We start from the raw sequence: 15,216 nt of genomic DNA on the forward strand, positions 1-15,216 counted from the left end.
TGTATTCTATCTCCTATTGCTGGCCTCTCTATCGTGCTGGTCTGCATGTTCTCTACTTGCATTCTACCTCCCATGACTTCTCTCTGTACTGTGGGGCCTGCGCCTCCAATATCTACTCTACAGAGGGCAGATTTTTGCCTCGTAGGGCTACATTCTACCTGCTGTAGTTGGTCTCTATGGCTTTGGGGTCTGCACCTCTGACTACCTTCTCCCTCCTGGTTGTACTCTCTAACGTCTGCTTTTTATCTCCTATGGTTTCTCACAGTAGTGTGTGGTCTCTACCTCCCATGACTGCTCAATAGTGTGTGGTATGTACCTCCTATAACTGTGCTGAAAATGGCGGGGTCTTTGCCAGATAGGACTGCATTCTACCTCCTCCGGCTGCTCTGTGTAGCACTTGAGTCTGCACCTCCTACCTGCATTCTGCCTCATATCACTACAGCATGGGATCTGCGTTTGCAGTGGCTGCTCCCTGAGGGGCTGGGTCTTTGCCCCGTAAGACTGCATTCTACCTCTTATAGCTAAACTTTATAGTGTGGATTTCCGCAGGCCACGGGACTGCTTTCAGTCTTGTGTGGCTAGTTCTAAAGCAGGGGTCTACCTCCAATGGTAGTTGTCTCTAGGCAATGGGGTATTTCCCTCAAATGACTGGTTTCTACCTTCTATGGCCAGCCTTTTATATCGTGGGAGAGTAGGAGAGTCTACATATCCTCCGACTGCTTTCTACAGCACACCAAACCACATAATTCCAACACACAAATCCACCCCACACCACACAATTCCACAACGAACTATTCCAATCCAACCCACATAATTCCACTACACACCACGTACATACACTCCATAACACATTGGTAAAAGACATTCCAACTTGCAATGCCAATAGCTCTAACTCAAACAAATGCGAGACGATTACATTTCCAATGCTTATTTAACTGTGCTATGGTTCATGCTCTAACTCGCAGTTTTACAGATTCCATACATGGTCTGTAAATAGTGTAATTTATTGTGAAACGGTCACACATCTCCATCCTGCACCTGTGTGCAGGTGTAGAACATGTTCATAAAACAACCCCTGCAGTTGCCCACATTGCCATGGGACAAGATAGTGCCCTGACAGGCTTTTCACCTTCATACAAAAACATTAAAGCAACTTGGCTGCCACATGGACATTTGTATTATTCTGGTTGAAAACTATAAGGTAAATTTAACTTACAAAATAGTGCCAGATGTTCAAAGCCATTTTGTGATCACAACATCACAGGGCTGCGTGCCACAAAATGGCATTTAGGTACGTATTAAACCCTTTCACAAATCTGAAAAGCATTTTTAACTATCAAAATAGGTTTAGCAACCCATTCCAAATCTAAATTAGTGACGTGCCTGAAAGGGGTGCCTTCTCCTAAATGTGATTCAATATGGTATGTATCAATGTTTTTCTATTTCAAGGGTTTTTATTGAGGATATTTTGTGATATGATACAGATACAGTACAGTTATGCAGGGCACATACAGATGAGATACAGGGATATTGTGGTAAGCATACGGCATATAGGCATGGTGGCTGATATTGGTAGTCGACGTATCTGTAGGCCCCGAGAGACTGACCACAGTTTTGATCGCACATGATTGATCAGTTTCGAACATATCAAAGAAGGTGGCAACTGATACTGAAACGGAAAAGTGTTTCCTGTGGCCACCTTCCTCTTGGCGAATGGTGTCAAGGGATGTTAGTGGCAGTAGGTAATGAGTGCGAACACCACCACCCGCTCCTCCCCTGAAGTTTTACGAAATGGGAAACTTATTTTTTGTCAATGGACCACTAACTACTACCTTTAAGGTACAAGAGCTGCTTTAAAAAGAGGTATTTGCAATGCAATTGGTCTCGCCATTTGTGAAAGTTAGAGCTGTTGGTGTTGTAAATAATGTTTGTTACTCATTTTTTTTGTTTGCAGTGGGAGGAGGTTAAGAGGTAGGAGCGATCGAGAAGCTGGGTGTTTGGGATGAAGAGCAACATAGAGCAAGCTGGGCAAGGAGGTTGGCAGGGATGTGAATGGGAAAGCAGCAGATGGCAAGGAGAGACCAAAAAATACATGAGCTCCCAAAGAGTACTGAAAGAAAACTAAACACGTGTGTGCAAAGTTATTTGTAGTGCTTGTGTTGTTCGTTGTAAGAAGTGTATGTGGTGATGTTTGTGTGTGTATGTTGCTGTGAGAGACCGTGTTGGTGTGCAGACACCACCAGAGGTAAGGTTTTGGTGAGTGGTTGGAATCTTTTGGCAAAGAATATTAGGTTTGCAGATTTTAGCAGGGATCAACTATTCACCTTTGAATTGCGGTGGCACCTTTTTTTTAGCTAATCCACCCACCATTGTTAGAATGACGGGTGGCGTGGTCCACAGCATGAATGTGAGCATTTAGTTGAAATGCCCCAAAGTACAAAAGATGGCCGGTGCTACTTTGAAACACATAATAATTGCATGTTCCAAAGGAATGCTAGGCATCTTAAAAAAGTTTGGAATCAAGCCAGTTGGAAGCAGACTAAGCACTCACCACTCACTGCCTTAGGAGGGATCCTTTTTGAAGGGGTTGCTTAGGACACACTGCACCCTTCTGCCAAAGTGGAGGAAGCACTCCACACATTCGAACCACAAGGGAAGTGCCCAACACAGGCTGAATATAAAGGGACATCAAGCACTGGTCACTCGCTAATTGCTTGTAAAATGTGTTGCAACAGACTGAGCTGCTGAAAAATAAACCTAAACAATAAAAAAATCAAAAAGGATTTTTTTTTATAAATGGCGGAAGGGGTGATGCAGACAAAGCGCTCACAAATAAGGAAGCGATTTCAAGGGTGCCAGGGTGTCCAAAGGACACCCTGTAGCACCCCTGAAATGGTAATGTACACTGGTGTTGCGCACACACATGTCCAAAGGAGATGTGTGTGTGTAACATACAACTTAGAAAAATGCACTTACGTGCATTTTTCTAAGTTTTTGCTATTTACCACGTAGTTAGACTATGCGGTAAATAGCGGCCCCAGATTGCGAATTCGAAATTTTAAAATGGTTCATGAATTGCATTTAAGGAATCTCAAATTGAGATTCCTTAAATGCAATTATTAGCAATTTAGCGATTTTTAGAATTGCGATTTTTGCATTTGGGATGATGAATCCCAAATGCAAAAATAGCGCTCGCAAAGGGCCAGATTCTCAGAATCTGGCCCTTTGGGAGCCGATTTTGGCTTGATGAATCTGGCTGTTGGTGCCTAGAAAAGTAATCTGACCTTGTCTGATGTGAACTGGTCTTCATGTAAAGCGCTTTAATGCCTAGACAGTATGCGCTATATAAAACTGCAAAAAATATGAATAGAGCAAGGTAGCCAAGGCCAAAAGCTTACCCGTCCATGAGGTCGAGGTGCAGGTTGTCAGATCCGCTCTCCATCATAGGCTCACATTCCGAAACTAGCCATGAAAAGTAGCTTGCCAAGGATGGACGGTCCTATTCGAGAAGTTGAAGCCATGATACAGCTATTGAAAAGTAAGTCAGTTTAAAAGAAATCAGGGGCCATTGTGGAGGTACAGAGCAGCAGCAATGTGGTTGGCCCAGCACCCCGCCTGTCACCTATATCACCACTGACATCGGACTAGCAGGAGAGGAAACAGGAAGGGCGGAGAGGGTTAGTGAATACTGCAGTGTTGTGGCGATTTACTCAAACTGACTGTCGACTAAAATCTTTACAGATAACTATTGAACTCTCCGAACTCTCTGATTACTTCGTCTATATCAATGCACCTATCAGGGCGATACCGCTCAAACATGGCGACTGCGCTCTCAAGTAAGCCCTCACCAGTCATCTTCAAGTAGGCTTCTGGGAAGTGTAGTTGTTAGGTTAGTAGTTTTGTATTTAATTGGAAACATGTTTTCTAAACTACATTTCTCGGCGTTCATCAGAAAAGGATATTTGGGGAAGTGCACTTGTAGAACACAGGTCGTATACAGGAACTGAGAGTTGAAGAAGTGTTTTTTTCCATTTGGACTTTTTTTAAACTTCATAATATGGAGTAATTTGACTTTTAAAGCATCATAGCTATAAAAAAAATATTTGCTATGCTATAGGTCTCGCATTTAAATGTGAAACCTATGGTATTGCAAGCAAACAACCGCATTGTCCTGACTGCTTTCAAAGGGAACATGTATACACAAAAGGTTTTGGGTCCAATGAACCGGCCAGCCTGGACCTCAACAATTAGCAAAACAGAACAAGCGGCTAGCCAGAATATTTCAGTAAAAATTCAAGTCAACACAGCCAATGAATACTGTGTAACTAAAGCATATGTTTAGCAAAATATCAAATATTCAAACAATTATATGACAGGCGGAATTGCCCGTGGCAAGAAAGAAGGGCGCAGCTAGGGATTAACTCAGTCCACTTGTGTGGGCCCTGGCTTGGACCACAATAGCCACTCAGCCACGGGTCTTGTGAGACAGGCAGGCATTGGTTTACCATCCCTAATTCCGCCTGTCCACTGATATTCCAGCTATAGGACTGGTTATATGTTTCTTTTGATTGATATTTGATATTCATGCCTGTAAAGTTTGTATATTTTGTATCTATGTTGCACATTATTGTCTGTTTTTGCTTTTGACTTGACTATTTTTGATAGTGTTTTCCTTTTGATGTCATGATTTTATGAAAGAAAAAGAATATTTTGAATGAAAAATAAATGTTTTGCTAAACATATGCTTTAGTTACACAGTATTCATTGGCTGTGTTGACTTGAATTTTTACTGAAATATTCTGGCTAGCCACTTGTTCTGTTTTGCTTTCAAAGGGAAAGCGCGCATGGCGTGCTTAATGTGAACAAAGTACGTCGCCATACTTAAAGTAGGAGAAGCTTCAATCAAGTAAATAGTACTTGCACCGTGTAACAACCAAGTAAAGCGGCCAGTAACCATGGGAGGTTACAAATGACAACATGTCCGTATGAAGGAGGGACTAACAAGCCTATTTAGGAATCAGAAGCCAGCATTTATGAAGGACAAAGACACAAGCCAATGAAAAATATGGGCGGGGGAGTGTGTGGGGCTTTTCTCACATACTGAACTACAGCAAATCTTCACCAGAGCAGCGCTTGCGCTGACTCCAGGCTCGACCTAAAAAGGATTGCTATTTGGGAATGCAAACACAGGGTTTATGGTCTGCTGGTCCATGCAAGCCACCATGCCAGTGTTTGTAGCAAATCAATGAGAACCCCAAATTGTGACCTGCCTAATTAATTTTCATTTGGGAGGATATTGCGTGACCCCCTGTGACTAAAATTCTGTTGTGCAACCTATTAGTACAGAAGTTACAACACAAAATTAAAGACTGTTTTTATTTTTAACCACTTTTTACAAACAGTCTTTTGATACATCTGTCCCATGATTCCTTATATGTGTATGAATCTTTTGGCTGTGAACCAATTACCTGCAGAGCAGCAAGGAGCATTCTGATGTTGAATATGGCTCTAGCTTTAACTCATTTTCATTTATATTCGATCCAAGCACCTCTAACAAATATGCTGTGCAGAGAATATGTACTATGATTACATAGGCATAACCATGCAGACCATGCATAACTCTGCAGAGTTATAAACAGTTAAATGGATTGGTAATGGGGTGGTTTGGAACTCAGTGGCATGGAGTTGAACTCTGGCTGGCCAGGCTGGCAGTGATTCATGTACTTGCGATTGCATAGCTATGTAGGTATGATTTTGGCACTGAGCATTGTGAACTGATATTGTTGGGCCGGCATTCATGGCAGAGAGGATTTTTGGGTGTTCTTGAAAAGTTGAGGGAGGTTTTGGACATCAAATTAGGGTGGTAGGAATTCTACTTTAGTGGTGCTTTGATTGTGAAATAATCTAGATCAGTCATGGGTTCTTAGGAATATAAGTGGTTAGATTAAGTTTTACTTGTGTCTTGAAGTAGTGGATCAGGTAAACAGATGATAACTGAAAATCACTGAAATAATGTTGTGTATTTTGAACCATTCGGCCTGGTGACTGAAATGGAGGTGGGACCGATAGAGGAAGCTGAGCTGTTTAAAATCATAATATTAATAACTGGTCAAGGGATTTAAATGGCTAGAATAACAGTCCCATGAGAAAGTGGCAGGAATACTCCAGCTTGCCAGCGACTAATGTTTTAATTCCGGCTTTGATTGAGTGATGGTTGAAGTGGTTTAGAACTGGTTTATGAGGAAGAATGCCTTTTTAATGCGCAAGTGATGTTTGAGGCTGTAGGTTATAGGTGGTCGGAGGATGTTATCTGGGATGGTAAGATGGGAGAGTTAATGCTCGTAGGCATGGTATATGAAGGTAAATAAAAGAACTCACAGCAAATCAAGAATGAGAGAGAGGACTGGATAAGCCAGTCCGGATCCCCTGGTTTAAATGTAGTATCAATAATGAACTGACTCAGTTGTGTTTAGGGAGACTCAGTATGTATGTCTGTCGGCAAACCTATTGGTTTGGTTGTTAAGCCCTCACCCACCAACCTAGTTGGTGGCATGCTTCATCATCGGGCCCACCACAGTGGCACCGAATGTGTCCTGGGTATGCTTCGACTCCAGATTACTGAGGAGCTGGTATACTTGCTGAGTGTGCTGTGTGGGGGGTGTGAACGTGATTTTAAAAGCTATGCAGTGGGTCCCAGTTCCCGAGGGTATATGGATAACTTTAATATCTGGGCCCTTGCTAGCAGATAAAGAGAACTAACACCCGCCCCACAGGCAACACAATCCTGAACGCTTGGGGCCTACCAAAAATAACTGTCCACCAACCATGTAACAATTGTAGTGTCTGCCACCTAACCTCCCCCTCCAAGACACTGGCCCTTGAAAATGGAAAAACCTGGGTACAGCGCCAGTTCACAAATTGTAATTCATCAAACCTGGTGTATCTCATCACATGCCGCTGTGGCCTTAGGTACATCGGTATGACCACCAGGAAAGTGAGAACAAGAATGACTGAGCATAGGAGCGCCATGCGCTGCGGAAAAAACATAAGCAAATTGACTGAACATTTTCTCACCCACAATCACACTCCAAACGACTTCACATGGACTGTGATTGAACAATTTGAAAATAGCAATGAGAAAGCCCTCCTCAGCAAAGAACAACGCTGGATATACCGCCTGTCCACACACATAAGTGGGCTCAACGATTCCATCCCATGGAATTCACTGACAACTTAACCAGCGAGATGTAAACAGAACACCCTTTCGCTTGAATCCCGAGACCCGTTTGGACTCGTGGTCTGTTCCCGGTCTGCAGCTCATTTTAACTTTAACTTTTAATTCCTAAATCTTTAATTTCTCTCACTATATGGCAACACTACTGTGCCATAAGTACACAGCGCTACAACCACGCATGCGCCTTCTCGGCGCTCTATCAATATAATGCGCATGCATTCTCCCCACATGCCCTGAACCTGCACTGATCGCGCACACATGCGCAGCACAGTAGATGACTGGGCATTTTTTGCGCGACCACGCCCACTCTTCCCTACCCTGCTACAGGTGCTGTGAATCTAAGGTGCTACAAATACCCGACCGAGGAGAACACACTTGCACTCGGGACACCGCAGCAGGACGACAGGTTCTAGGAGCACGCAGACCGGCAATTCCGTGAGTAAAAAAGCTGATTCACCGCTACTACCTAGGTAAGCAGCAGAATCTTTTTCCCTACAGGATCGCCTCTAACCTCATGCCTTTCACAACACCTAGGGTCCTCTCCCCCTGCCAGGTGACCCAGGAGGCTTTAACAGCAAATAGCAAGTGTGAGGAAATTGGATATTCACTTACCTGTATCTCACCCTATGCTTACCTCGTGTTTAGCCCACCACCCCCACCCCGTTTTAAATCGCTATATAGTCACAACAGCCATGCAACTCACATGGCCACGTTCTATCTGCCGGTCTAGGTCGTTCACACACCTTAGTAGCCGGCATCATGTTGTGTTATAAGAATACCTTTCTCATTTGACCCTATCTTGTACGTCTGTTTGTGTCTTTATGTTATGTGTACAGTAAAGCAGAGGGAATCCCCCTCTATACACGTATAGCACCTTAGCGAGTGCAACACTTTTTAACAACACCTATCACTTAATATAATTTATTTTTTCACTCACTTATACTCATTGGTCCTGAGGAAAGCCAGATGTAAATAAAAGGCCTGGCTGAAACATGTAGACCACATAGGACGTGGGAGCCCATAACTAACTCCACTGCGTCCGACTGCCTTTTTATCTGCTAGCAGGGGCCCAGATATTAAAGTTATCCATATACCCTCTGGAACTGGGACCCACTGCATAGCTTTTAAAATCACTTTCACACCCCCCACACAGCACACTCAGCAAGTATACCAGCTCCTCAGTAATCTGGAGTCGAAGCACACCCGGGACACATTCGGTGTCACTTTGGTGGGCCCGATGATGAAGCATGCCACCAACTAGGTTGGTGGGTGAGGGCTTAACAACCAAACCAATTGGTTTGCCGACAGACGTACATACTGAGTCTCCCTAAACACAACTGAGTCATTCCATTATTGATACTACAAATAAAACAACTCACCTTAGGATTGAGCCTCTGGCAGTACAAGGCCTTCCAGGTCCAAGTGGCAGATAGGACATATGTGAGCCGCACTTAAAGGGGGAATTATTTGAGAGTCATCAGAAAGACTATGACAGGTTGGGACTGTCCATTTGCCAGGCCCTGCGACCCCCTCCTGAGGTGCTCAACCGAAGAGGGTTCTCTGCGGGGGTAGGCAGTAATAGGAGTACATGCACAAGGAGGATATGGAAATGCTACATGATAAAAAAAAGTCACTGAAAAATAACTAAGTGCAGTTATGGTTAGCCTTTGGTTTAAGAACTTAAAATATGTTGAAAAAAAACGCGTAGATTTTCACTGAAAAAATGCACTTTAACTGTAGCTATGCGAACAAAACTAATCTTAAAATACCCCAGAATCACCAGTTATGGCTCAACAAACTAATCATAACTGATGCACCAGTAATGTGCTGCTTATGACCTTACATATAACATCATTTATGACTTGCTAATGAACATCATTGATGAAATCACTGATGAAATCTCAAATCAAATTGCACAATTTGCGATGTGATCTACTATCACATAGGGCCTCCTTTAAGAGGTTTTGGAGCAGGGTAGTGTTGCAATGAATTTATCTGCACTGCCCTGCATCAAAAGAAAAGGGCAGAAATGCACAGTATCTATGAGATACAGCCCATTCCGGTCCTTTTCTACTGCACTGGCGCACAATGGGCTGCCATGCCCCAACGCAGGCACCATTGTGCCATGGTACAAGTGTGTCTGCATTGTAGGGGTGATAGTTATTTTGCAGGAAGGCACACCTTCCTGCACAAAAACAATCACATGAGGTGTTTTCATCTTTCTATGTGTGCTGCAGAATGCAACACACATGGAAAGAGGAACAAACGAGGAGAAGTAAGGATATTTCTCCTCATTGCGCCACCCTAACTCCACCCCTGGAATCTGAGGCATACCCCAGTTTACGATTCCTCATAAATTGAGAATGCTTCTGTTAGATCTTTCTGCTTCTGAGAGTCCCCTCACCACTATGATTTCTTTTGTTCCCCTGTACCTCCCAAAATTTGTCGCTTTTCTTTGTCTACCAGGACTTTTTATGTGCTGTTTCATGGGGCTAGTTGTTCCTTGACGCCCAGTTGTTCACAAGGTTTTTGGCACCTATTTACAAGGCACCTGGCGAAACCTGTGACAATATAGACTGGGATTGGCAACCTGTAGGAATGGCCTCAAAATGGTGGCCATCCTTTTTCCTCATGTGAGTGACTCCCCTTGGAGCCTCCATGAACCTTGACCTTTCAAGGTTTTGGCGGCCTTTTACTTGGCGCGCATTCCTGACAGGAATTCCTTTATTTCCCTCAGGTACACAAAATGGCTGCTCTAGAACCCCAGCATGGTGGCTGTTAGGGTCCCAAAGACATCTTAGAAGTGCCATGTCATTGGCCTAGCCCAAAGAAGGTTCTAGAACCTACTGGCACGAGCCAGCACCTCAGGGTACTGGCTATATAAGGTCCAGTCCTTGGCGGCCATTTTATGATGACCAGAAGACTAGATAGGATAATGATGTTCCAGATCTAAGTGAAGAAGGAGAATCCAGACTTGACACCAGATTGACACCTGCCCTGTTGACCCCTGAGGTGGCTGGTAGCGCGGGCAGTAGAGCAGCAAAGGTCATTGGCGTTGATCCTGACTGGCGTTCCAGTCAGCTGCGTGTGTGGTGACCTCGCGCCTACAGTGCTTGCCCAGCGAGTGCCTCATCACCCCCAAGAGACTGTGGCCGTTTTCGTGTGCCTCCCCGCCCCCCCGGTGGTGAATCACGACAGACTCGGGTCGCGAGGCGAGAGCAAGTTCGCCGCGATCGCGAGTGTCTTCTGTGCCCCCTTCGTGGCAGGCGCCTCCAGCGAGGAGCTCGGACGTCTCCGAGCTCCACCGGCATAGAGTGCTTCCTGCGCAGTCTGAAGGTGAGGTGGTGCGCCGGGGCGGGGAAAGGCCGGCCTTCGTTGGGCGGGACTACTGTCTCTGCCCTCCCCAGTGAATCGGCAGCTGTAGCTGTGGGCGGGAACCATCCCTGTATGAGGAAGTCGGAGGGAGGTCCGTGGAGCCCCTGAGAACCCCGTCGCTGGCGTGAGAAGTGCTGAGCCCTGACTGATCGCTTTCCGATTGCAGCCGATGTGAGGTGGGCCTGTTTCTTCAGGTGGGAAGCGGCGTTATAAAGGAACTGTGAACCAGCCTTTATCTGACTGAGCGCGAAGATTGTGTGACCTCTTCGGCAGCCCCGTTCATCAGTCTAAAGACTTTGAACTGGTGCCGCCTGAGTGCTAGCAGTGGTAAAGCCCATAGGCGCGCTTAGACCTCACCGGCAAGCAGAGATCTCAACCCGGTGGCAGCCGAGTGTAAATGAAGTGTTCACTGTGTTTCCTTGCCTTTTAGATATACGAGCATATCCCCCGAGTGATTCTTAAAGAGTCCCAACACTGCTTTTGTGCCCAGAGAAGGCTGTATTCATTATCAGTGAAGTCATCATAAACTGTAAGAGTAATCTTTCCATCCTGAAACGTATTGCAAGTGTAATGTTCCTGAAGTATTTGTTTGTTTATTTAAATGAACCAGTATTTATTCTGCTAAACAAAAAGTGATATTCATTCTATTTATTGATGATATTTATTCCTGATATTTATTATATTTATTGATTATATTTATTCCTGAGCTTATTTATTGTATTTAATCCAGAATCGAAACCCAGCAAATTGTGGCCAAAAGAAATGTATATCTGCTTTCCTAATTGATCCCTATTCACAACAGAGAATTTTTACATAAAGGAATCGTATTTTTCTACAACAGTGGTGTGGTGTCCTTCTTTTTGGTGGTTGTACAAGGAGATAATATTGGGTCACAGCCGGCTTAACACGATAGCCTTCACTTGCCTTGACACTTGAGCCAAGCTACCCCCTTTGTGCTGGGCCTCTCCCTGACCTCTTTGCGTCTCAAGAAAAGGATGGGTCGGTGAAGGGAGTGAAACTCTCGCCATCCCTGACCCCTGAGCAGCAGGAGGAATGTCGCCAGGTCTTGGGGTCATTCGCTCCTCTGTTCTCCCTTGTCCCGCGTAAGACCCACCTGTGTACCCATGATGTGGACACAGGAGACAGCCCACCTGTGAAGTCCAAGTCTTACCGGCTGTCTGACAAGGTGAAGGCCAGCATTCGAAGTGAAGTAGCTAAGATGCTGGAGCTAGGAGTCATCGAACCTTCAAGTAGCCCTTGGTCTAGCCCAGTGGTTTTGGTGCCTAAAGCTGCTCCACCTGGCGCCACACCAGAATTGCGATTCTGTGTGGATTACCGAGGACTAAATTCGGTAACCAAAACGGATGCTCATCCGATCCCTCGGGCGGATGAACTGATTGACCGGTTGGGAGCTGCCCAATATCTCAGTACCATTGACCTCACTTCAGGGTACTGGCAGATTCCCATAACTGATGGAGCCAAGGAAAGGTCAGCCTTCTACACACCTGATGGACACTACCAGTTCTGCGTCATGCCTTTCGGGCTCAAGAACGCTCCTGCCACTTTTCAGCGGTTGGTGAACACGATCCTCACCGGGATGGAGTCCTTCTCTGCTGCCTACTTGGATGACATAGCTGTCTTCAGTAGCAGTTGGGAGGATCACTTGCAGCACTTGCAAGCCGTTCTCCAGGCCCTGGAAAGGGCTGGCTTGACGATCAAGGCCAGCAAATGTCAGATTGGACAGGGGTCGGTAGTGTACTTAGGTCACTTGGTGGGCAGGGGAAAGGTGCAGCCCCTTCAGGCGAAGATTGAGGCAATCATGGCCTGGAAACCCCCCAAGACCCAGACTGAGGTCCGAGCCTTCCTGGGACTCACAGGTTACAACAGAAGGTTCGTGAAGGGGTATGGCACTATCGTGGCACCCCTTACTGAACTCACGGCCAAGAAGCAACCCAGGAGAGTCATCTGGACGGAGGCTTGTCAGCGAGCCTTCGACACTCTGAAACAAGCATTGTGTAAAGCTCCCTTCTTTAAGGCTCCAGACTTCACAAAGGAATTCATTGTCCAGACAGATGCATCCGACATTGGCATTGGGGCGGTGTTATCGCAACTCAATGAAGAGGGTCTGGATCAACCCGTGGTCTTTCTGTCACGGAGACTGCTTCCCCGGGAACAGAGATGGAGTACCATTGAGCGGGAAGCCTTTGCGGTGGTCTGGGCACTGAAGAAGCTGCGACCATACTTGTTTGGTTCACACTTCCTTGTTCAGACTGACCACCGACCCCTTCGCTGGCTCATGAAGATGAAGGGGGAAAACCCCAAACTGTTGAGGTGGTCTATCTCCTACAGGGAATGGACTTTCGGGTGGAACACCGACCCGGAGTTGACCACGCCAATGCAGACGGTCTCTATAGGTATTTCCACCTTAGTGTTGAGAACTCCCAAGGGGTTGGGTAGCTCTCCCCACTTTCAGCTGGGGGGGACGCATGTTAGACCCGTCTGCTTCTGAGAGTCCCCTCACCACTATGATTTCTTTTGTTCCCCTGTACCTCCCAAAATTTCCATATTCATTCTATTTATTGATGATATTTATTCCTGATATTTATTCTATTTATTGATGATATTTATTCCTGAGCTTATTTATTGTATTTAATCCAGAATCGAAACCCAGCAAATTGTGGCCAAAAGAAATGTATATGTGCTTTCCTAATTGATCCCTATTCACAACAGAGAATTTTTACATAAAGGAATCGTATTTTTCTACAACAGTGGTGTGGTGTCCTTCTTTTTGGTGGTTGTACAAGGAGATATTATTGGGTCAGAGCCGGCTTAACACGATAGCCTTCACTTGCCTTGACAGTTGAGCCAAGCTACCCCCTTTGTGCTGGGCTTGCCCATCGCAGGTCCAACAGCTTCAGATTCCATGGGTGTTGCTTGGGAACACCCACAGCAACACCCATGGAACGCCCCTTTCACACAGTATTCTGCATGAAAGGGGCACATATTTACAAGGCTGTGAAAAGCCACGCAAAGTGGCTTTGCATGGCCTTGTAAATATGCTGCAGTATATTGCACCACTGGAGCTTCAAAAGAGTGACGCCACGCCTGTGCAAATGTGCTGCTATGGGCCTCGTAAATGAGGCCCATAGATCGCGTCACAAACCACGTTCCCAAGTTACGCATCTTTGGTTTGTGAATGTAAATATTATATCCGAGCCTCACTCCTCTGTCTTTTTTTCTAACCATGTCATTTTCTTTTGTACTTCTAACCATGGTTTTTTCTCAGCTTATATTTGACTCGTCTTCTCTGGCATGTAGTAAAAGCAGTCTTTCAAGAGGCATATATCATGCCATTATATTTTATCACTAACATTAAAATCCAATACTAATCTTGAACTATGCACTGTTTGCCTGACTTTAAAATGGGAGATCTGTTCGCATAACCAGAATGCATGTCTTTGTCTTTCAGGACACCGATCTCATGACCTTCAACATCTCCATCCACCGGTCTTGGTGGCGGGAGCATGGGCCAGGATGTGTGCGGCGGGTGGTGCCCCCTCCGGCCAGCCAGAGCTTGGACGATCATTCCTACATCTCGGTGTCTGGCTGCCTCATTGAATTTCAATACCTCGAGGTCATCCACAGCGCCGTCCAAGTGCTGCTCTCCGTAAGTTACACTGTGAGATGTGGACTGCATTCGATAGACTGGAAAGAGCCAAATCATTTGGTGATGCATAAAACTGGAACATTTGTAAAAGGTTAAGAATCTGGAGGGAATTACAATTACTATAATAAAAAAGATATTTGGCATTTGTATGTAATCGGCAGCTCCTAGCCTTTCTCCTTACTGGATCAGTGAGCTACCTCCTAGATTCAGCACAAACCCAAAGCACCTTTAATATAACAGGGCTTTTCATGGATGAAACCCGAGCTTTACGCCGCAAAATGGGATAAAAATGGATTGATGGTGAAACAGCATTATCTTCAGGACGCTTGTCAGACTTAGCTCCGAGGGATAAAATGTAAATCCAGCACAGGCGCATCTTTCCAATTCTAATTTAAAAGTTAAACTCCTACAAAGAAAAATGTGAAATGCTTCTCACCAAACAGAATAAAGCGATAGGTTTCACACGTGAGCAGCTCACCTCAGACGAGAAGAAGCGCCAGGAGAAAAGGTTCCAGTTTTCATAGGACAGTGAGATGAAGAGGGCAGCTTGTGAATGCATGTGCTCTTCACTGCATTTGCATGTCATACAATGAACACTGCATTTTACGTACTCTACTTGAGTCACACCACGGGGCATATTAACAAGAAGCAGCGATAATTATCGCTGACCGAGCTTAGCAGGTTTTTTTTATCGCCGTCTATCGCTGGAACTTATCGCCAACCTAGAGCTGTATTAACAACACTCAGCGCATTGGCGATAACAGTTCCAGCGATGGCGAGCAAAAATGGCGAACATCGCTGGAAATACAGTGATGTTCACCTAAAAACGGCGAAAACCTTGCTGAATCGACCCTGTGGTCGTAACCCAAGAATCCACCTCCCATGCAAAGTATGCCCAAGTCTGGATTTTAGCAGACTTTAAAATCCAGCGTTAATTGGC

The 15,216-nt window shown here is 45.2% G+C and overlaps 1 protein-coding gene across 2 annotated transcripts in view; it reads left to right on the top strand.

Moving 5' to 3' along the window:
* The window catches only part of NKAIN3 (sodium/potassium transporting ATPase interacting 3), a 2,330,126-nt gene that overhangs the window by 1,716,381 nt on the left and 598,529 nt on the right, over window positions 1-15,216 (top strand). For both annotated transcript variants that reach the window (XM_086965797.1, XM_086965798.1), the window contains exon 4: window positions 14,079-14,276. In XM_086965797.1, coding sequence (XP_086821923.1) covers window positions 14,079-14,276 — 198 coding nt within the window. The remainder of the gene's footprint in view (window positions 1-14,078; window positions 14,277-15,216) is intronic.

This window comes from Lissotriton vulgaris, chromosome 4_1 (genome assembly GCF_964263255.1).
Source record: "Lissotriton vulgaris chromosome 4_1, aLisVul1.2, whole genome shotgun sequence".
NCBI classification, from domain to species: domain Eukaryota; kingdom Metazoa; phylum Chordata; class Amphibia; order Caudata; family Salamandridae; genus Lissotriton; species Lissotriton vulgaris.